The sequence below is a fragment of the Tenrec ecaudatus genome, chromosome 6 (assembly GCF_050624435.1).
Source record: "Tenrec ecaudatus isolate mTenEca1 chromosome 6, mTenEca1.hap1, whole genome shotgun sequence".
NCBI lineage: Eukaryota > Metazoa > Chordata > Mammalia > Afrosoricida > Tenrecidae > Tenrec > Tenrec ecaudatus.
In genome coordinates, this window is record NC_134535.1 from 26,716,704 (window position 1) to 26,738,613 (window position 21,910).

At 41.7% G+C, this 21,910-nt stretch overlaps 1 protein-coding gene across 5 annotated transcripts in view; it reads left to right on the top strand.

Annotated features, from left to right (window-relative positions):
- Positions 1-21,910, top strand: part of ANKS1B (ankyrin repeat and sterile alpha motif domain containing 1B) — a 1,331,756-nt gene that overhangs the window by 186,185 nt on the left and 1,123,661 nt on the right. For all 5 annotated transcript variants that reach the window (XM_075551114.1, XM_075551115.1, XM_075551116.1 and 2 more), the window contains exons 3-4: positions 145-301; positions 6,882-7,178. In XM_075551114.1, coding sequence (XP_075407229.1) covers positions 145-301; positions 6,882-7,178 — 454 coding nt within the window. The remainder of the gene's footprint in view (positions 1-144; positions 302-6,881; positions 7,179-21,910) is intronic.

Here is a 21,910-nt window from a genome sequence, read left to right on the forward strand (position 1 = left end):
CGCATATGCTTCCTTTCCGGTCTCAGTCACTCGGATGATTCCTTTGTCATTGTCAGCCCAGCCTGGTATGTCTTCATAACTGCTTGCTTAGTCAAATCTGCGTTGTTCAGCTCTTCATTGTTTGGTTTGGTTTTTCTCCCCTAGGGACATCGTTCTCAAGCTCCTGCAGTATGAGGCATCCACAAATGTCGCGGACAATAAAGGTTATTTTCCTATTCACCTGGCTGCCTGGAAAGGAGACGTGGAAATTGTGAAGATTCTGATTCACCATGGGCCCTCACATTCCAGAGTCAACGAACAGGTACCCTGGTCGAACGTTTGCTCCTGCCATGGATTTTTTCCATGTACAGAGCCAGCGTGATACGGGCAAATTGGTTGCTTCAATCTTTACCCTGCCAAGCACCTTTCTACTGCTGAACTGAAAAGTTACTTGTCATTTGGATTTGATGTACCGGTTCCAAAGTGGGGACATTTACAAGGCTATTATTTTAAAAAAGATAAGCACACACGAAGGAAGTTGTTGCCATATTTTTTGCCAGCATTATGGATGCGGAATATTTAAGGATAGAACAGAATCCACATTTGTAATGCAAATGAGTGATTACAATTTTTCCAATGCTGGACGATGATCGCGATCATTTGTGTAATGCCTTGTGCCGTTTACATCGCCCTTCCGCTGTCAACATGATGTGCATCAAAATGCAAAGAACAGTGCATACTGTTACGAGCCATGTCTTTAAGGAGGCATTTCCTACCTGTGTTTACATGTCTATCTTTTCAAGTGTGAGTTGAAAATGACAACTGTGCTTTACACATAAAGGAGGCATGCCACTGTCAGTGCTCTGAATGAATGAGACCAGAAATCCAGGCAAGCCGAATCCGGTCCTTACATGCAGTGTGGTCGCAAACATCCTGGGCTCTGCACGCCCCCTACTGTTCCCATTGTGTAAAGCTGTGTTTGAAAGCCCAACAATTGAATTACAACCATGGCTTTGCGCCCTAGGTTGGCAGTTGTCCAATAGCAATGCAAATAGCTAATAAAGTACGATTAGCGTATTGTTCACATGGATCCAGACTGCAGGCCTGGGGTCAAAGCTTAGTTCAGGTACTAAAGGGCATCACTCCTTGTAAACAGCCAAGGAAAAGAGACAATTACTTCCAGCCAGATGCAGTTGTTGGGAGGGACTAATGGGGAAACTATTTTACTAATTGGCAAAATCTCTCACTAACATTACCACCTTGAAGATTCTTATACGTTGCCAAAAATGGTTTTTGTTTTTCTGACATGAGAATGCACTCAGAAAGTCACTCTTTAACACGCAGGAGAGTCATGGATCTCTTTATTTCCATCTCATCATAGAAGGGAATTTTTGAGAATGTTCTTCTGTTCCTTGGAAAACAGAAAGTTAGAATATCATTTATGCGATGAGCCATCTGGTGGTTATTCTGAAAAACTGCATCTAATGCTGCAAAGCAGACCTGAAATCATAATGAATGACAGACTTTTAGGTGAATGGGTCCATTGGATGGTGTAAGATACGATATATAAAAAATATGGGTTCCTGGGAGAGGGGGGTAAGGTGGGAGAGTGAGGGGGTTGAGGGGAGCTGATGTCAAAGAGTTCAAGAAGAAGGAAATGTTTCGGTGGCAGCAGTTGTATGTTGATGCTTGATCTGATTGAACTGTGGCTTGTTAATATCTGTAAGATCTCCCAATAAAATAATTAGTAAAAAATTGAAAGGAAAAAAATCCAAGGAAAAACAAAAGGATATTAGACTTTATGACCAAAATATTCTTTTTACACGATTATAAGAAAAAAATCCTACTGTTCATTTATATTTGGAAGATGAGAATTTTAAAGGACAAGTAATTGCAGGAATATGTTGTAACGAGACGTGTTTTCTGTGAGGTCGAACAGATCGTTCAGATACACGAAGAGTGTCTTTTTTAGGAGCTGGGAAATGAAAGTACTTCCCTCCTCGCTTCTGTTGCATTCGTGCTTTGTATTGGCAAGAAGTTCTAAGTTTCTTCAGGTTTATAATGGTGCACTTCTCTGACTTTGTTTATTTGTGTTTTACATAAAATTGCCAGTAGTGCTCGCATAGCTGTCTCATGCAAAGTTTTTTTTTTCAGACATGGGAATTTGATTTTTATGAATCCCAGATATAGCTTTCCCCTAATTCTGATGAGATAGGGATGCTTTAATGAATTATAACCTATACTACCTTACACAACAGAAAGAAGGGATGAAAATCGTAATGGATATTTTGTGAGACATAAGATAAGCCAGGTATTGAGCTAACCAGTTTTACCCGCCGTATCTTATTTACTTGAAATCTTGACAATCCTCTGAAAAGATATTACCTCTCAAAATCGATAGATGAAAAATTAGGTTCAGAAAAGCAAAATAGCTTAAAGCCACTCATTCCCAAATAACTGAGAAAACCAAGACTTGGACCTTGAAATTGGAGAAACCATATCTTTAAAAAAAATTTAAATCATTGTATTGGAGGCTTGTACAACTCATATCACAATCCACAATCCATTGTGTCAAGCACATTTGTTGCCATCACCATTCTCAAAACATTTTCTTTCTACTTGAGCCCTTGGTATCAACTCCTCTTTTTCCCCTCCCCTTCCTCACCCCACTCTCTCATGAACCCTTGATAATTTATAAATTATTTTTATTTTGTCATGTCTTACACCTACTTTTCTGTTGTCTGTCCCCCAGGGAGGGGTTTATATATAGATCCTCATCTTCGGTACCCCCTTTCTACCCCACCTTCCCTCCACCCTCCCGGTTTCACCACTCTCATGACTGGCCCTGACGGGTTCATCAGTCCTGGATTCCCTGTTTCCAGTTCCTATCTGTACCAGTGTACATCTTCTGGTCTAGCTGAATGTGTAAGGTAGAATTAGGATCATGATAGTGGGAGGGAGGAAGCATTTAGGAACTAGAGGAAAGTTGTATGTTTTATCGTTGCTACACTGCACCCTGACTGGGTCATCTTCTACCCATGACCCTTCTGTAAGGGGATGTCTAGTTGTGTACAAATGGGCTTTGGCTCCCCAGTCCACATTCCCCCTAGTTCACAAAGATATGATTTTTTTGTTCTTTGATGCCTGATACCTGATCCTGTTGACATCTTGTGATCACACAGACTGGTGTGCTTCTTCCATAAAAGCGTTGTTGCTTTTCAGCTAGATGACTGCTTATTTATCTTCAAGCCTTTAAGATCCCGTACACTATATCTTTTGATAGCTAGACACCATCAGCTTTCTTTACCACATTTGCTTATGGACCTGCTTTGTGAGAAACCATATCTTATGAATATATTCCTGTTGCTATTCATCAAAACTAGAACCCAACTTAGTGGTAGATAAGGAGCCCTGGTAACCTAGTGGGGATGCTAATCACAAGGTCAGCGGTTCAAAACCACCAGCCACACCACAGCAGATAAATGAGGCTTTCTACTTCCTTAGAGTGATAGTCTCAGAAACCCACAAGAGCAGTTCTACTCGTGTCTTGTAGGATCACTGTGAATTGGAATCAACTCAGTAGCAATGAGTGAGCGAGTCGTAGATAGTTGCTGTGAGCTTGACTTTGAAGAGTGATCTTTTGGTAAATAGTGTTGTCAGTCAATTTACTTCTACGCCTGGAGTGTCTTAGTTTTTCAGAGAATAAAATAAACAAAAATAAACTAAGACGTTTCAAAGATGTTCTTGGTAGACTGACTAGCAATTATTAACTAGTGTTGCATCACCTCCAATTTATTTCAAATTAGAGGGTTTTGTCTTAGACCCTCATAAGTATCCAGACATTTGCTTGTAAAGCTGCCACAATTGTATCCTGTGCTGATGTGATTCTCTAAGTGTGTTTTTATCACAGATAAAATCTGTGAACATTTTCTCCTGAGTAGCTCTTGCATGATTGAAGTAATTTCTCTTGAGATCTGAACAATGCTAATTAGTATTATTAAAAAAGGGGGGAAAGCTTCAAATTTGTTCTTATAATTTCTGAAACTAAATGCTTGGTAAGCACTGGAAAGGCCTTTGAGGAATGGTTATTTTGCAATTGTTCTTTCTCTTTTCTCCAAGAAATGCTATCTTAAAAAAAAAGAAGAAAAAGATTGAATTGCCTTTCAACGAAGGAGAAATTTGCTTTGGACAGGAGGCATATTTTTCTATTATAGTTTAAGGTTACAAACTATAAGACTGATTCCCCCCCCCTCGAGTTTATAAAATGCACCTGGATAAGAGGGAACCCAAGCCTCTATGAAGCAGTAGCAAGTGGTAAACCGTTCAAACAAGGCACAGGGATGGCTCCCCAGACAGCTTAAAGCCATGACGCCTCCAGCTAGGGAGTCCACTCTTCATTCTTCATTGACCTTCTGCAAGGATGCCCCCCCTGGAGCTGACCTTCAGATGCCCTCTCCTGATCCTCCTGTAAGAAGAACCATGAGCTCAAGAGAGTCTAAACTTGCTGGGATTGCCTTGCTTCTCCAAGTTCCTCAAGTTTTCCACCCTTGACAAGGGCAGTCTTACCACTTCTCTGATGCTGGTTTTCCTGTCAGAGAAGGAAAACACAAATATGTTCTACCAATAGCGAGTGATGAAAAGTGCTGACGACATCCAGGCAAAGGCAAGAGAAGGCAGCCCTGTGGAGTTCCGGCTCTCACAGTTTCACTGTCTCTGAGGTTCCCTTCTCTGACCTGTTTCCTCCTTACGCTGCTTCTGCCTTTTGCAGGTTTCTGCATAATGAGGTCTTTCCAAGTGCTCCCCCTCCTTACCATTCTTTCTTAGTTTCAGATTGTCCCTCTAGACTTCAGACCTATTTATCTGTGTTCTTGTACCACCCAGAGCCAGGTTGTAAGATTATAATTCACTGGGTTTGTCGACCCTTTCTTGGGCTATAGCTGTCTATATAGCCACTTCCCAGTCCAGATTCGGTGGTGGTCTTCTGGATACCCAAACCCTCAAAACTGAACTCACTGCCATCAAGTCCATGCCAACTCACAGCCACCCTAAGGGACAGGGAAGCACTGCCTTTGGGGGTTTCCGAGACTGTAACTCTTGATGGGAATAGAAGGCTGCATCTTTCTCCCACTTCTAGCTACAGCCTCTCGAAATTCTATTTTCAGACCGCTGATTTCCTGATCTCCGTCTGTGACATCTAGCAACACGGGGAGCCAGTGTGGTAGGGTGGAAAGAGCCTGAGCGGGTTTTGGATCTTGACAGTTTTCCAAAAGAGCTTGACTCTACTTGGATATGTCATGTGGCCTTATTTATTTTTGCTTTCTCATCCATGAAACGGATATAACAGTCCCAACTTTCTTAGCATCATTGTAAAAGATAACCAGGGCGTTGATTGTGAAGCCTTTGGACACTAAGTCATTGTAGTAACTGTTGTTATTGAGGATGGCAGTGTGGAAGATGATGAAGAGTACTGACCTGGGGCCTAAACTCAACAGGTTCAAATCCTGACTCTACCATTATATGGTAGTAATGAATGTATCTTGTGAATCAAAACCCAGCTATCCAACTATTCAGAGTCTCAGTTCTCTCATCTGTAAAATGGAAATGATAATAGTCCTTACTTGAGAGTGTTGTGAGAATTTATGAGTGAAATGCAACTCTGTCTGATACATGGGGATATGTTACTTCTGATGACCACATCCTAAACCAAACCCATTGCCAACACGTTGATAGAGTAGACCTGCTCCCTAGGGTTTCTGAGGCTATCAGTTTTTATGGGACCAAATTACCTAACCTTTCTCCACTGGATCAACTGGGACATTCGAACTGCTCATCTTGTAGTTAGCAGCCCAGTGTGTAACCCACCACACCACGAGGGCGCCCTGCGGTGACATTGATCCTCTTGGTCTCCAGACCCTGCATGCAGAATCATTGCAGTTTTGTTGCTAACATATTATTGTGTTCACATTTCTCCTGAATTATTCCTCCTGACATGCTCACATCCCACCTACATATACCTTGCTGCCCAAATGGTCTTAGCATCTGGCTTTCCAGTGTGCTCTCTCCTAACCATTTTAACCTGCAATATTGCTGGGGGAGGCTCCTTAGTTTACAACAGAAACCCCTAGAAGGTTCCCTAACTCTGTGAGGCTGTGAGGCTCCCGGTTGCTTCTCCAGGGCTGCCTGCCAACTCATTGTGAGGCTTCAGAATGTCCTCTCTCTGCAGAAAGAGGCGATACTTTGTGTTTTTATGGAAAATAGAATGAAACTTAATTTGTGAACTTATTATCACCAGCTTGTCATTTCACCTGCCTTTTGAAAAGCCAGTCTGAGAAAGGGAATTATAATCGTTATTCATCTCCCTCACCAACAAATGTCAGCGAGGTGTGGCACCTGGTGCAGGCAGGACTGACCATCTGGTCTCAGCAGGAACACCGGCTAAATCAGCTGAATCATTTATCACTCTTGGAAACTGGAATTTATAAGGTAGGAAAACTTAGTAAAATGACATGTCTCTGATGCAAGGCTCATAGCAAGCCCATAGGACAGAGTAGAATTTTCCCCTGTGGGTTTTTGAGACTGCAAATCTTTATGGAAGCAGGAAACTTCATCTTTCTCCCATGAATCGGCTGGTGGTTTAGAACTGCTGACCTTGCGGTTAGAAGCCCAACACATAAGGCATTATGCCATCTGTGTGTTAGAATGGATTTGATGGTGGTGAGTTCGGTGTTCTTGGTTGCTGCTTTGATACTTTGATCAAGTGTACAAACAATGAAGCATGACTCACTGAGATGGATAAATGGAGATTTTCCAAAGTCTCCCAGGATTTACCTTGTCTGCAGGGTTGGGATAACTAAGCACATTTCTGAAAGTTTGCTTAAATTTTGAATCTTCTTCTCAAACAGAACAATGAAAACGAGACTGCTCTTCACTGTGCGGCTCAATATGGACACGCAGACGTCGTTGCTGTGCTTCTGGAAGAGCTCACGGACCCCACGATCAGGAACAGCAAGCTAGAAACGCCTTTGGACCTGGCAGCGCTCTATGGGCGGCTTAGAGTGGTCAAGATGATCATCAGTGCGCACCCCAGCCTAATGAGCTGCAACACTCGCAAGCACACACCTCTGCACCTTGCTGCGCGCAACGGGCACAAAGCAGTTGTGCAGGTGCTGTTGGAAGCGGGGATGGATGTAAGCTGTCAGGTGAGCCTTCTGATAGTCCTGCCATAGGGCAGGGTGCCACAACGCGAGGCTTGGTGATCCAGAGGTTCAAACATGTATGTAGACATCCAGCCATTTTGTAGCCCACCAGGGAGCACTCGTGGCCTAATAGTTAAGCATTAGACTGCTAACCATAAAGGTTAGGGGCAGTTCTACTCTGTCCTATAGGGTCCCTGTGGGTTGGCGTCTACCCAATGGCCATGAAATTCCCTATAATCCACTAGTATTTTTGAAGCTATCAGAGTCAAGGCACTGTGCCACATGGTGGTGGTAATGTTGCTAGGTGCCTTCAAGATGGTTCCAAGATATCTGGCCCCACATATAACAGAACAAAACATTACCCCGTCCTATGTCTTCTTCACAAGTGGTAGTATGTTCAAAACCATTGGTGTTGCTACGGTGTCAGTTCATCTCCTGGATGGTTTTCCTCTTTGTCTTCGATCTTCTACTTTCCCGAGCACGGTGTCCTTTTCCAGGGATTGGTTTCTCTTGTTAACGTGTCCAAAGTACATGAGATGAATCCTTGCATCTAAGAAGCATTTGGCTGTCCATCTTCCAACACAGATGTTTGTTCTTCTGGAAGTCCATGGCACCCTCCATTCAAATGCATCATCGGCACATTTAAATGCATCATTTGTTTGCAGTCCTCCTTGTTTACTGTCCAACTTTCACAAGCATCGGAGGCCATGGAAATACTATTGCCTCAGTCAGGTGTCCCTTAGTCCTCAAAGCAGCATCCTTGCTCTTTGACATTTTAAATAGATCTTTTGTAGCACCTTTGCTCAACATAATATATGCTGTTCGGAAGTATGAAAATAGCCAAGCATGATGGTCGAACTTTATTTGAGTTGGGAGCCTTATTCACTTGAAGAATTTTTCATAGATGACAGCTATGTGGTATCATGAGTAATTGTTTCCTTTCTTCCAGTACCTTGCATGCAGCCTGACATACTCTTGGGACCCAGCCAGTTTTTAATGAATGAATGAAAAATTGCACTTTGATCATTGGAGCATATGCTTTGTGTTTAGCATTTAAAATTCAGTTCAATTTTCACAGTTGTCCTATGGGATTGAGATCTATTAATTTCCAGTGAGCAGATAAAGAACCAGATTAAAAACATAAGAAATTTGCCTAAGGACACATAGTTGATGAACCTGGATACCGTTAGAGTTTTAAATTCAAGTCCAGAGTTCTTTCTACTATAATGTATAGCTTTGTAAGATTTGTGAAAGAAATTAAGACCCCTCATACTTCTTTAAGGAAGGACAGACCGATATGCTGCTGAAGGACTGTCAGAAGAAATCTTATTGAATAGGTTTGTCTTGAGTTGAGCCTCAAAGGAGGGCAGTTTTGTTTCTTCACAAGGAAACAGCAACCTCAAGTTAATTTTAAAACACTGTCTTAAATTAGAAGCAGTCAGTACATTGTTTAAAATATCTCCCCTCCCCCCCTTACACAAAACCAGTTTTCTGCGTTCACTTTTATGAAGGTCTCTTGCATTGAAGTTGGCAGCATTCCAGGGCCCTTTCTGAATTTGGTTCTTATTATTGTGCCCCCCCAAACAAGGTGCTGTAAATCCTAATCTCTTTATGGCGGGAGGTTATAATTCCATTTAGGAATGGGTGGTCTTTGTAATGCTAATAAGGCAGAATTAAGTAGGGGGATGTCTGAATCCATTTGTAATAGAAAAGAGCTGGGGTGAGACAGGTGTCAAGACACTGGAAGATCTGCAAGGAACCAGGGAGCAGACCCTAAAGAGACCCAGCCTTCCCGGGAGAGGAAGCCTTTCCTGGGAGCTCGCCCTTGAGCTCAGTTTTTCAGCTCTTGCTTGTTAAAATGCGTGCCCCCCACGCCTCCCCCCAGCCCCACCCCCACCATGGCCATTCCGTTAGAGCATCACTAGAGAACTAAACCTGCATTAGTCAGCTGGAGAGCCTCGGTGCTGAAAGGATGACAAGCTTGGCTGCTGACTGAATGGGAAGTGGTTCAAATTCACCAGGAGACTCTACAGGAGAAAGACAGGCGATCTGCTCAGCCTAGAAAACCCTGCGAAGCGCTTGGCTCTGTCACTTTAGCTCGCCACAAGTCTAAAGCAACTCCGCAGCATCTGACAACACCTTAAGAAACTGTCCCAAAGTATAATGGCTTAACACAATGACAATGTAGGTAGCACATAGTTTGGGGGTTGGGAATGTTGTCTAACTCAGATGGGTTATTTTTCTCTGGACTTCCGTCTGTCTGCTGAGTTAGACCATTAGGTGGCTCAGCGGGGAGGGCTGGCTGGCAGTTTGTCTGTGGTGGCCATGAGCTTGCTGCGTTCTTCACCATCTAGCAGTTCAGCTTGGGGTTTTGCTCACATAGCATCAGTGCAGTTCTGAGTGAGAGAGAAGAGAATTGGATGCGTGGAGCAAACCAGCACACCATCGCTCTGCCATTTCATTGGCCAAAGCAGGTCAAAAAGCCAGTGGGAATGTAGAGTCTGCCTCTTGACGCCAAACGCATAGCTAGCCAGCCAATTCTAACAGCAACTTAGGCGGGTTCCGAGGCTTACATGTAGATCTTCATGGCAGCAGGCAGCCCCACCTCATGAAAACAGCGTGAATACACAGATGGGAAAAATTGTGGCCAGTTTTGCAAACAATAGACTCACATACTGCAAGGGTAACTAATGCCCAGGTGTGGGGTTACTTTTCCTGGGAATTGTTCAGAACTTGAGACCTGGCCTTCCAGTTTTGTTTACTGAAGTTTAAAAGAGCTTAAGCTTTCCCATATCGCGAATCAGAGTTTTCATTAGGGCGTTGCCTAACACGTTTACTTGTTCAAAGAATCATAAGGTCTTTTTTCTGTTTGCATAATTTCTCATTTATTCTAAATTCATGTAGTTTTTTAAATAGGCACAATATTGTTGTCCAGCTCTCATAGTAAAAGAAAAAAGAAAAAAATATCCCTTCAAGAGGCTTTGGAATTACATATCGTTTACTATTGTATGCGATCTGCAACGTTATCTTCTTAAAGTTGGCTCAATATCAAGATAGGTGATGAATGCTGAATTTTTCAAATCTGACTTTTACTGCTCTTAAAGCATTTCTGGAATATTTCTGAATTTGATGTGTAGACTGCTTAATAAGCAAGGGCCTCCACTATGGCTATTTGAGATCAGTAAACGTCCGGCTTCCCTGAAGAACTTAATTTGTCCCGTGGACTTGATGACTTGACCAGAAAGGAAAAAAATTGAAATCCAATTTTATACATGTGGGTGGCACATCTTTTTTTTTTTGTACAAGAGTTGATTTTTATTTTTTGCTTTCAGGGAATAAAAATAACGAATATTTACACTCTGAATTTACTAGAAAAGAGAAAAACTACCATGTATGATATAAGAAAGGCCCAGGCAAAGTGCTGCGGATATGTAACTGAGGGAAATGTAGGTGAGGAAGAGAGAGAGCACGGGAAGATATTGATGGAAAAGATATTTGAACAGGGCCGTGAATGTCCACCAAAAACTCACTGCCTTTCAGTCAGCGCTGACTCATAGAAACCCTACAGGACAGGCTAGAACTGTCCCTTTGAGACAGGAGGAAAGTCAAAGGAAATAGAGGAAAGAGCTAGGAGGCAAAGGGCATTTATAGAGGTCTAAATACAGGCATGTACTTATGTAAATATATTTATATGATGATGGGGAACTAGATCTACGTGCATGTATTTATAGGTTTAGTATTAAGGTAGCAGATGGCCATTGGGCCTCTACTCAAGTACTCCCTCAATGCAAGAACACTTTATTCTATTAACCTGGCATTCCATGATGCTCATCTTCCTGACACGATCGCTGAAGAAAAGCGGGTGCATAGCAAATGTGGTGAAGAAAGCTGATGGTGCCCAGCTCTCAAAAGATATAGCATCTGGGGCCTTAAAGGCTTAAAGATAAACAAGTGGTCATCTAGTTGAGAAGAAAAAAAGCTCACATGGAAGAAGCACACCAGCCTGTGTCAATAGGATCAGGTCATCAGGCATCAGAGAACAAAAATTCAGATCATTGTGAATGAGGGAGAGTTCAGAGTGGGGACCCAAAGCCCATCTGTAGGCAACTGGACAACCCCTTACAGAAAGTTCGCAGGGAGGAGACAAGCCTGTCAGTGTGCAGTATAGCACGGATGAAACATATAACTTCCCTCTACTTCTTTAATGCTTCCTCCCCCAACCCACTATCATGATCCCAATTCTAACTTACAAATCCAGCTAGACCAGAGGATGTGCACTGGTACAGAGAAGAGCTGGAAACAGGGAATCCAGGACAGATAATCTCCTCAGTACCAATAATGAGAGTAGTGATACCATGAGTTGAAGGGGAAGGTGGGGGAGAAAAGGGGAAACTGATCACAATGATCTACATATAATCCCCTCCCTGGGGGATGGACAATAGAAAAGTGGGTGAATGGAGACCTCAGATAGTGTAAGACATGGAATAATAATAATAATTTATAAATCAGTCCATGGTCATCTTAATCCATGTGTATCTCCCTTTCACCTAAAAAAATGAAACAGCTTTATAATGTGTCAACAGGGAGATCAAATGATAAGATATCATTTTGACCTAAGTATTTCTGTCATAATCAACTTTATGAGGCTCTCGATCTGATAACAGGGCGATTCACCTCTCTCAACTATGATTTGAGGGGATTCACCGGAGACTGAATCCATGTGTGAAATCTCCAAAGAGATTTTGCACCTCCACTGTTATCCATAATTTTCTGCAAAGCATATTTTCACAATTTAAGCACTGATACCCTCCTTTAGATTTGGACTACATTGTTTATACTCCTTGGATTACACAGGCTGATGTGCCATTCGATGTAGACTTGGTTTACACCACACTTAGATGGCTGCTGGTTTGAAAACAGGCCTTTAAGACCCCAGGCTCTTACTGATAGCTGGGCACCATTGGTTTCTTCACCACACGATGCTACAGGATCCATGTGTGCACTGATGTCTTCGTGAAGTCGCGCATCAAGCCAGGCCAGGTCATAAAAACTAAGTGTTCTTCAACTGGGGCTAGAATTAAGTGCAAGCCACAAATGTATCCACACATCTACTGTTTGTGTATGTCTCTGGTTCACTTTAGAGACATCATCGTCATTTATGTTAGAGAACATTATCAATCATTCCCCTGGGCAGTCCCGATTCAAGGCGAGCCTATGGAGCAGGGCAGGACTGCCCCCATGAGCCTCTGAATTTGCAAATCTTCACAGGAGTAGAAAGCCTTGTTTCTCTTCATCAGAGCTGACTGGTGGTTTCGAATCATTGACCTTGCAGTTAGCAGACCAATGTGTAACCACTATACATTGATAATGCCAGTGGTTTAGCCAGTGGGATGGAATTAAAAAAAACTGTTGAGAAGAGGAAATTATGTAAGTATAGGCCAGCTATGAACTGCAATACATGACTTGTTGACTTGTACAGATTAAACTTTTATGTGACTGGACAATATTTACAGAACCAATTTGGGTTGGTAGTAGGAAAAATCTTACAATAATATTTATTCACAGCAGCAGATCCATGCCTACAGGTTAATTCATGTCATGATGAAGCAAGGCGGGCATTACAATTGTACATCTATGGTAGATCTAGGCCGCCATTCATTGGGCACCCTCAAAGCACTCTAAGGACTAGAAAGCCTCATTGTTTTTTTCTTTACTTATTTTTTAAACATATTTTTGGCACTTCACCCATATATCATGCAGTTAAATAGTTTAAGCATATCACAAAGAGTTGTACACTCATTACCACCGTTGATTTTAGAACATATTATTCTTCCTTCCTTGTGCTCAACTGTTATTTGTGCAAATATTTTTTTCAATTGTGGCAAAAATATACACAACCAAACATTCTCCAATTCAACAACTCCTGTGTGTCTAATTCAGTACCATTGATTATACTCTTTGTGTTGTTCAACCACTATTGGTATCCTTTGCCTAATTATTTCACCACCATGAACATGAACTCAATGTCCCCTAAACGAATAGTCTTCCTTCACCCCTGGTAACCATTGGTCAAGTTGGGTTTCTTTTCCTTGTTTTAAGTAGTTTATATAATATTCATATATCATACACTTCCATAGTTATTGGAAAGCCTCATCTGTCTCCCTTGGAGCGGCTTGGCAGTATCAAACTGCTGACCTTGTGATGAGCAGCCCAGTGGATGACCACTATGCCACCACGCTCCTTTGAAAGTCCACTAGGACTTTCAATTCTAGGCATCATTTAGCCTTGTGCACTATTTGTCTGGATGAGTGTTTTAAAATATTGAATTTGAAGAACTTAGTTTTTTTTAAGTTGAAATATCTTTATTGGTTATTTAATTAATTGGCATATAATTCACACGTCATGCAGTTTAATAGTTCAACCATGTGGAGAAGAGCTGTGCGGTCATTTGAAGGACTTTAGCCGCAGTGTTCCCTGTTCAAAGCCCCACTTCGTCTTTCCTGTCTTGTATTATGATTGGCATCCTTTCCTCAAATTTCCTTCTTGGCCCTTGACAGTGTGTGGGTTTTTTAATTCCTCCACCAGGGGAAAGGGATAAAGCAGGTTTCGACCCTTACGAATACCTAAGCAGGGATGGCAGCTGAGCAGAGTGAGGAAGTTTTGTGTTGTATTACCTCTTTCATTGATGCTCCTCCTAAGATTTCATCTCTCAGGTTTCCAGGATGTGAGTTATATGTTTCTACAATATGTCTCAGGGAGATAACTCTTTTTTCTTTTGCTATATATATTTATGTATATATGTGCATATAAATATATATGTAACTGTAATCAATACATTTGTTGGCATCTAGTTATTTTCTTTTAAAAATCATTTTATTGGGGGCTCATACAGTTCTTCTCACAATCCATACATATATCCATTGTGTCAAGCAGATTTGTACATTTATGGCCATCATCATTTTCAAAATATTTTCTTTCTACTTGAGCATTTGATATCAGCTCTTCATGTTTTCCCTCCCTCACCATCCTTCCCTCATGAACCCTTGGTAATTCATAAATTGTTATTATGTTTTCATGCCTTACACTGACCAATGTCTCCCTTCAACCACTTTTGTGTTGTCCGTCCCCCAGGGAGTGGGTTATATGTAGATCATTGTGATCGGTCCTTCCTTTCTCCCCCAACCTTTCCCTTACCTTCTTGGTCTCACTACTCTCATTATTGGTCCTGAGGGGTTTATCTGTTCTGGATTCCCTGTGTTTCCAACTCTGATCTGTACCAGTGTACATCTCTGGTCTAGCCAGATCGGTAAGGTAGAATTGATAGTGGGAGGGAGGAAGTATTTAGGAACTAGAGGAAAGTTGTATGTTTCATCGGTGCTGCACTGCACCCTAACTGGTTTATCTTCTCTCCACGACTGTTCTGTAAGGGTATGTCCAGTTGCTTACAAATGAGCTTTGGATCTCCACTCTACACTCCCCCTCATTCACAATGATATGACTTTTTGTTCTTTGATGCCTGATACCTGATCCTATCAACACCTCATGATCACACAGGCTGTTGTGCTTCTTCCATGTGACTTTGTTTCTTCTCAGCTAGATGGCCATCTGTTTATCTTCTAGCCTTTAAGGCCTCAGATGCTATATCTTTTAATAGCTGGGCACCATCAGCTTTCTTCACCACATTTGCTTATGTATCCACTTTGTCTTCAGCGATCATGTTGGGAAGGTGAGCATCATGGAATGCCTGGTTAGTAAACCCAAGTGTTCTTGCATCTAGGGAGTACTTGAATAGAGGCCCAATGTCCATCTGCTGCCTTAATACTAAACCTATAAATATATGTACAAAAGTCTATTTCCCTATACTCATATATAAATATATTTACATAAGTACATACCTGTATTTAGACCTCGATAAGTGCCCTTTGCCTCTTAACTCTTCCCTCCATGTCCTTTTACTTTCCCCTTGTCCCACTATCATGTTCAGCCTTCATTTGGTCTCATAGTTCCTCTCACTTACATTGCACATGATTAAGCCCTACCAGGCCTCCTACACCCTCCTCGTCATTGATTTTAGAAGAGAGAACTCTTTCACCAGTTATTGTATGCCATTAAGTTGATTTGACTCACAGCTTGCCCATTGACAAAGTAGAATTACCCCCATGAGTTTGCCAAGCTGTGATCTTCATGGTAGCAGATCACTAGGTCTTCTTTCCGTAGAAACTGTAGGTGAGTTTGAACCACCAACTTTTTGGTATTCACTCAGTGCTTAACCATGGGGCTGTCAGGGCTCCTTTCTGTCAGATACAGTTAGCCTTATTTGATATGTTCCTTTCTTTTTAGTATTGCTTTGTTCACAGGAAAATATATTTTGGTTTCATTGCCCTTTTTTGATGAATATTTCACTTTTCTTATATTGTGGCAATTAGCTGTCACCAAGTTTTCCCCACCTGGTTTACTATAAAACTTTTAAATATTAAATTTGAAATAGGTATTTATTGATAGATATCCTTAAGGACTAAGAATGAATAATATCATCTAGTAGCCTTGAGCTGTTTCAGTGGATTTAATATTCATTAAATTGCTCTAATTAACCAGTTGGGAACTAACAGTATTAAAAGTAATCCCATTTGGTAAATTATAGTAATGTACCTTTAGACTTCAATTATATTCAAGTGATTATGAATAAATCTTTGAAACTTAGAGATGGTTTAGAGGATCTTGTCTTTTCCTTGTAATTGCCAACATTAACTGTAGTGTGTATGTGGGATAATTTTTTCTGTAGCAGTTTATTGCTTCATTTTTCTGTGAGTAATTTAAAATTGTAACATATATCTGAAGTAGTGAGAAATCAGCATTCAGTTCCTGTTTAGAGGAATTTCCTATTACTGTATGTCTAAATGCTTTAGTTTTAAAATATTTCTGCAAAGAGAATCAGTTTGTGTGAAAGTGTGCAAAAATGTAGGGCATCTATAATTTCGTATTTAGCAGAGGATAGTTTGATATTCCTATTATAAACTATTAAGTGGGTATGGCATTTTAGAAAGGTTTACTTTTGCCTCTCTGACAGTCATGTTAAGGTATCAAGAAAATAGGTTTGGATAGATGAAAAGTTTCTTTTTGATAATTATTTCTATAGATGAAACCCGAGTTTGGGTAAGTAGGTAGTGGTGTTGCCTTACTACCGGAGCCCTGGTAGCTTAGTGGTTACAGGTTGGGCTGCTAACTCTCAGACCAGCAGTTCGAAACCACCAGCCTACTCCACTGCAGAAAGACAAGGTTTTCTAATGCCATAAGGAGTTAGTCTTGGAAACTCACAGGGCAGTTCTGCCTTTTCCTGTTGGGGTGCTAACAGTTGAGTTGGCATTGATTAGATGGCCGTTACTTAGTGAATGTTGCTTTACTAGGAAGTGCAGATTAGGCAGTTACCGTAAGTTTCTCCAACTTCTACTGAGAGAAACTCATAGTAAACATACTCAAACTAATATAAAAACACAAGCATAATACAAGGGTAATTAAAATATCATTGCAAAATCATAGAAACCGTTAGTAAACAAAATATTGCTTCTTGACATAACCTTCATCAGGGATCTCCACTTCTGAAGGTGCTGTGTCGAGCTCCTGACCCTCCTGGGAAGAACTGTTCATTCCACATTGCAATGGCAGTTTCGACATGCCCCAGGGACGCAGATCATGATCTCGTGACTGTCCTTTGAGTTTTTGAAATCAAAAGAAGTCTAACCGGGCAGGGTCAACACTGAAGGGTGGGTGGGGTAAAGTTTCTCCACAAAATTCTTATAGGATAGTCTTTGCTACTCTTGGAGAATGAGCAAGTGCATTGTCATGCTGCAAGGCCAGTCCTCAGCACACACTTTCTGAACTTGTTCTCGCCAATGTAGTTCTCAGTTTTCTGAAAACCCCTTCTTAGTAAGCCCCCATAACTTTTCTATGTCCTTTGAGGAAATCTGTGAAGATGATGCTTTGGGAATCTCCCCCCCCCCCCAGTCGTTTAGTATAATCATCTAAACTTACCTCTCTGTTTGGAATTTAACTGTCCACTGCATCTCCTTGCAGTCGTTTTGATGGAACAGCTTTGAAGGCACCGTAATAGACAAATGTCCTTTTTAGAGAACTTGTCTGTAGCCATTCACTAATTGCTGTGACATGTTTAAACATGTGTTCAGAATACACCTGTTCATGTATGAACTAGAAGCCTCCAATTAAGTCAGTTATGTTTCTTATGAATGTTGAGGGATGTAGAGTAAATTTAAATAAATAACTAATAGAAAACACAAGTGGCGGTGGTGGTTGCTAGGCGCTGTTGTGAAGATGCAAACTCAGAGCCTCCCTAAGCACAATCGAACAGAACATCACCTGTTAGTGATCCAGCCTTCTCTTCTGCTGGCTGTGTACCTGGGATCGGGGCGGCTGAGCCGTACAGCAACTCTGTGTTCAGCTTTTTGAGAAATCACTAACCTGTTTCCCACAGTGGCTGCACCTTTGTTAGCAAAGGATCAGAGTTCCAGGGTCTCCACATTCTCACACATGCGTTTTGTTGGTGTGACCATTGTTGCTCCAGGTGAGATGATATCTCATAGTGGTTTTGATTTGCAATTCCTTAATGAGCCACAATCCACCTCCATGGAAGCAGCCGTCAAGAAATCAAACGACTCATTGCATTGGGCAAATCTGCTGCAAAAGGACCTTTTTTTAAAAAAAATCATTTTGTTGGGGGCTCATATAACTCCTATCACAATCCATACATACATCAATTGTGTCAAGCACATTTGTACATTCATTGCCCTCATCATTCTCAAAAGTACTTGCTCTCCACTTAAGCCTTTGGTATCAGCTCCTCATTTCCCCCCTCCCTCCATGCTCCCCTCTCTCTTATGAACCCTTGATAATTTATAAATTATTATTTTGTCATGTCTTACACTGTCCGACATCTCACTTCACCCACTTTTTTTGTTGTCCATCCCCCAGAGAGGAGGTTATGTACAGATCCTTGTAATTGGCTCCCCCTTTCTACCCCACCTTCCCTCCACCCCCCAGTATCACCACTCTCACCACTAGTCCTGAATACCTTGGAGTACTACGCATCGCTAAAAAGCAGTGATGAACGCATGAAGCACATCGCCGCGTGGGAACACTGGAGGAAATTATGCTAAGTGAAGTAAGCCAAGTGCAAAAGGACAAAAAAAAGAACCTTATTTGGTGTTAAAAAGCAAATGTGGTACTTGGAGAATTAAGGTGTGCCTGATTCAAGTAATCTTATTGTGAATTGCTTCATATTCATGTGAAAGATGGACAAGGAATGAGGATGACTGAAGAAAAACAGATACCTTTGAATGGGTGGGGAAGAATACTGAATTATCTCTCAGACTGCCAGATGAATGAACACACCTGTCTTAAAACTGTCTTAGAAGAAGCGTATCCAGAATTCTCTTTAGAAGCAAAGATGGCAGGACTTTGTTTCGTGTACTCATGCGGAGGGACCAGTCAGTGCTTGGAGAGAGGCAGCCTGCTTGGGAAAGTAGAGGCTCAAATGGTGGTGGCCGTCCGTCAAAGCGTTGAGGTCAAAGCGTTGAGGTCAAAGCGTTGACAGGGCAGCTGCCACAGTGAGCTCAGATCAGCGATGATTGTGAGGCTGGCTCTGCTTCTTTCCGTCACTTCCTCCTTTTTCTTTTGGTCCCCCAGTTCTCACCTGAGTTTCTGGCTGTAACCACTGCTCCACCAGGGCTCCTTGGCTTCTCTTTATTTCAGGTGCATCCAAGAAGCCTGAAAGCCTGCGCTTCAGTTCTGTAGCTCGAGCCCTGCCACACCTCACAGGCCATTATCCGTGAGATGCTCAAGAGTTGAGCCTTTTTGCTCTGTCTTCTTCTGTAAAGCCATGCCGCTCCTCCTCCAGCAAACATTCTTCCTGCGGGCCGGCCGGCCTTCAAGGAGTGCCTAATGAAATCTTTAGGAATTTCTAAGAGTGGACACAAAGTCAAAACAAAGGTGCAGAGTCACCGCAGCATGAAAGTGCTTAGTCTAAAGAAGATGGAGCAGCATAGGGGTGCTATAATCCTAGCAGCATAGGAAGTCCAGCGGGTTTTAATCTTTTGGTGTGTGCTCACCACCCCTGGATGCGCTTCCGTCCTCAGAATTGTGTCTGTTTGAGGAGACCAGTGGTGCCAGTCTTGAGCGGTCAGTGCGTGGCGACACAGGTTTCCTCATAGCTCGGTGCCTGCTTGCCTGGAATGTGTGAACTGAAACTATTGGGTTAGTTCGCGGCAAGGTAAAGAAACAAACTAGTTCAAAGATATAAGAATTTAGTTTACTTATTATCTTAAACTTAAGCCCCATGAAGCCAAGCGCTGGCCATCCTTTCTGAGTGAAATGTCCTCAGTTTTACGTTTTGTTTTCACCCACCACATCTTTAAACAGAAAACGGTAGCTCGGAAGCTGCGCCACCAACTGTCGCATAATAAGCAAGTACACATCCCCCTGGCCTACAGTAGTGTGGTCGGTCCATAAGTCCATGTCAACTTGAAGATATATAAAAGTGTAGATGTGGTAGCCCCTGTCCATCAGGCCGCAGCCTGATGGTGCCTTTGTGGGCGTGGCCTTTTCTTGAGGGGGGCCCTGGGAACCTCCCCCCTCTCTCTCTCTGCCTTCACCTCCCTGCTGGCCGACCCTGATTGCTTCCAGAGCCCTGGGGTGTCACCGGCACCCTTGGATCCACAAGACTGCACGCACAGGCCTATGGTCTTCCCGCATTCTGCATCATTGCCTATGACTGCAGGTGTCTGAAGAGGGACTTATGGACTAGTGTCGGATTTACGGACTTGAGTTGGACTGGGCTGGGATGTTTTCTTCATGTCAATTGCTTATTGATATACAGCTTTTGTTGCACACAAATGACTGTCACTGGATTTGTTTCTGTAGTCAACCCAGTCTAACACAAGTAGTAAGCAAGAGGCATTTATTTTTATTCACGAACTTGCATGTCAGCTAAGGAAACTGTGCTTTATGCTGAAAGTTAGCTGGGCACTTCTGCTTTGTGTGTCTGTGATGTTTTTCCTGGAGGGTAGCCAGGGTATGCTTCTCTCTCTCTCTCTCTCTCTCTCTCTCTCTCTCTCTCCTGCTACCTGTATTTCTCAGCTTTGGAGAGGCTTGCCTTTAACAGACATTTCTGATCACAGGGAGAACTGCTTTTGTTCGACTCAGCAAATCAATGGCTGATAATTCCATATTTAGGTTCTTCTCACTCACCTCTTTTCCTCACTCAGTTTTTGTTTTCTTTTCCTTGAAAGGTGCTGAGATATTCTGAGTGTTTTATACCACGTGGTTACTGGATACATCTGGCCTTTCTATATTACCAACTGCACAATTGTTGATTTGGAAAGTATGTTTATTTTAAAAGATGCCTTCCAAGAAAATGGAGAAATCTGATTCATAGGAAAAGTGGTGGTAATTTGATGAGAATAAGAAATAAAGTACAGCGTGCATGATTTTATTAAAAGCTGAATTTAATCTGGAAAGATAGTCTATTTCAAGGATCTGCATGTGACCTTCTCCCTGGGTGACATACAACAGAAAAATGGGGGAAGGGAGATGTGAGACAGAGCAAGATATCACAAAATAATAATTTATAAATTATCAAGGGTTCATGAGGGAGTGGGGAGGGCGGAGGGAGAGGAAAAATGAGAACCTGATGCCATGGGCTTGGGTGGAAAGCAAATGTTTTGAGAATGAGGAGGGCAACGAATGTACAAATGTGCTTTACACAATTGATGTATGTATGGATTGTGATGGGAGGTGTATGCGTCCCCAATAAAATAATAAAAAAAAGAAAGAAAATTCAAAAAAAGAAAAGAAAAATAGTCTAACATTTTTCTAATCTCTGATGTAAGGAATTAAATTAGTAGATGGAGAGTCTATATATTGGAAAAGAAAAGTCCATAGATCTGGCTTACTTAAATCCTATATTCTTTGTGATAACTAAGTAGTTAATAGTTCCTGGAATAAATATTCACCTTGGGTTGCTGAGAACATTTTTCCCCCTTAGGGAATTATCAAATTATCCTACCAAAGTAGCTAATTATATCAACTTTCATTTGCAAAAATGCATTCATTTTATAGGTAGAAACCATGGTAATCATCTACTAAAATTTCTGTTCAATGATTCCAGTGTCTCTCATTGTATGAAAGTGCTAGTTTTTAATGAACATTTAGTATTCTTATATTAGAAGAATATAAAATGTTTGTGTGTATGAAATTTCAGAATAGGAACACTGCAGATGCTATTATTTAAATAAGGGTTTCCAAAATGCTTTTAACGAACAGTCAGAATAGTGATCGCTCTTGCCATTCCTTTGGTTAATAAAACACTGTGCATTTACTTTATCTGCTGTGCGTTTGAGGAGCTGTGCTGGCACAGTGGGTGAGTGTTGGGTTGCTAGCCAGAAGACCAGTGGTCTGAACCCACCAGCCGTTTCATGCGAGAGAAATGCGGCAGTCTGCTCTTGTAAAGCTCCCCTGTCTTGGAAACCCAGTAGAATAGTTCATCTCCGTCCTCCAGGGTCACTGTGAGTCTGAATTCACTCATTGGCAGTGGGTTCAGTTTGGTTTGGGTTGTATAGTTAGTCTATTTAATGCCTTTAATAACCTACTTAATTTTAAATAGGTATTGAAAGCATTAAATACATATTTTGAATTTAAAGAGTATATGATATGAAGTACCGTGCTCA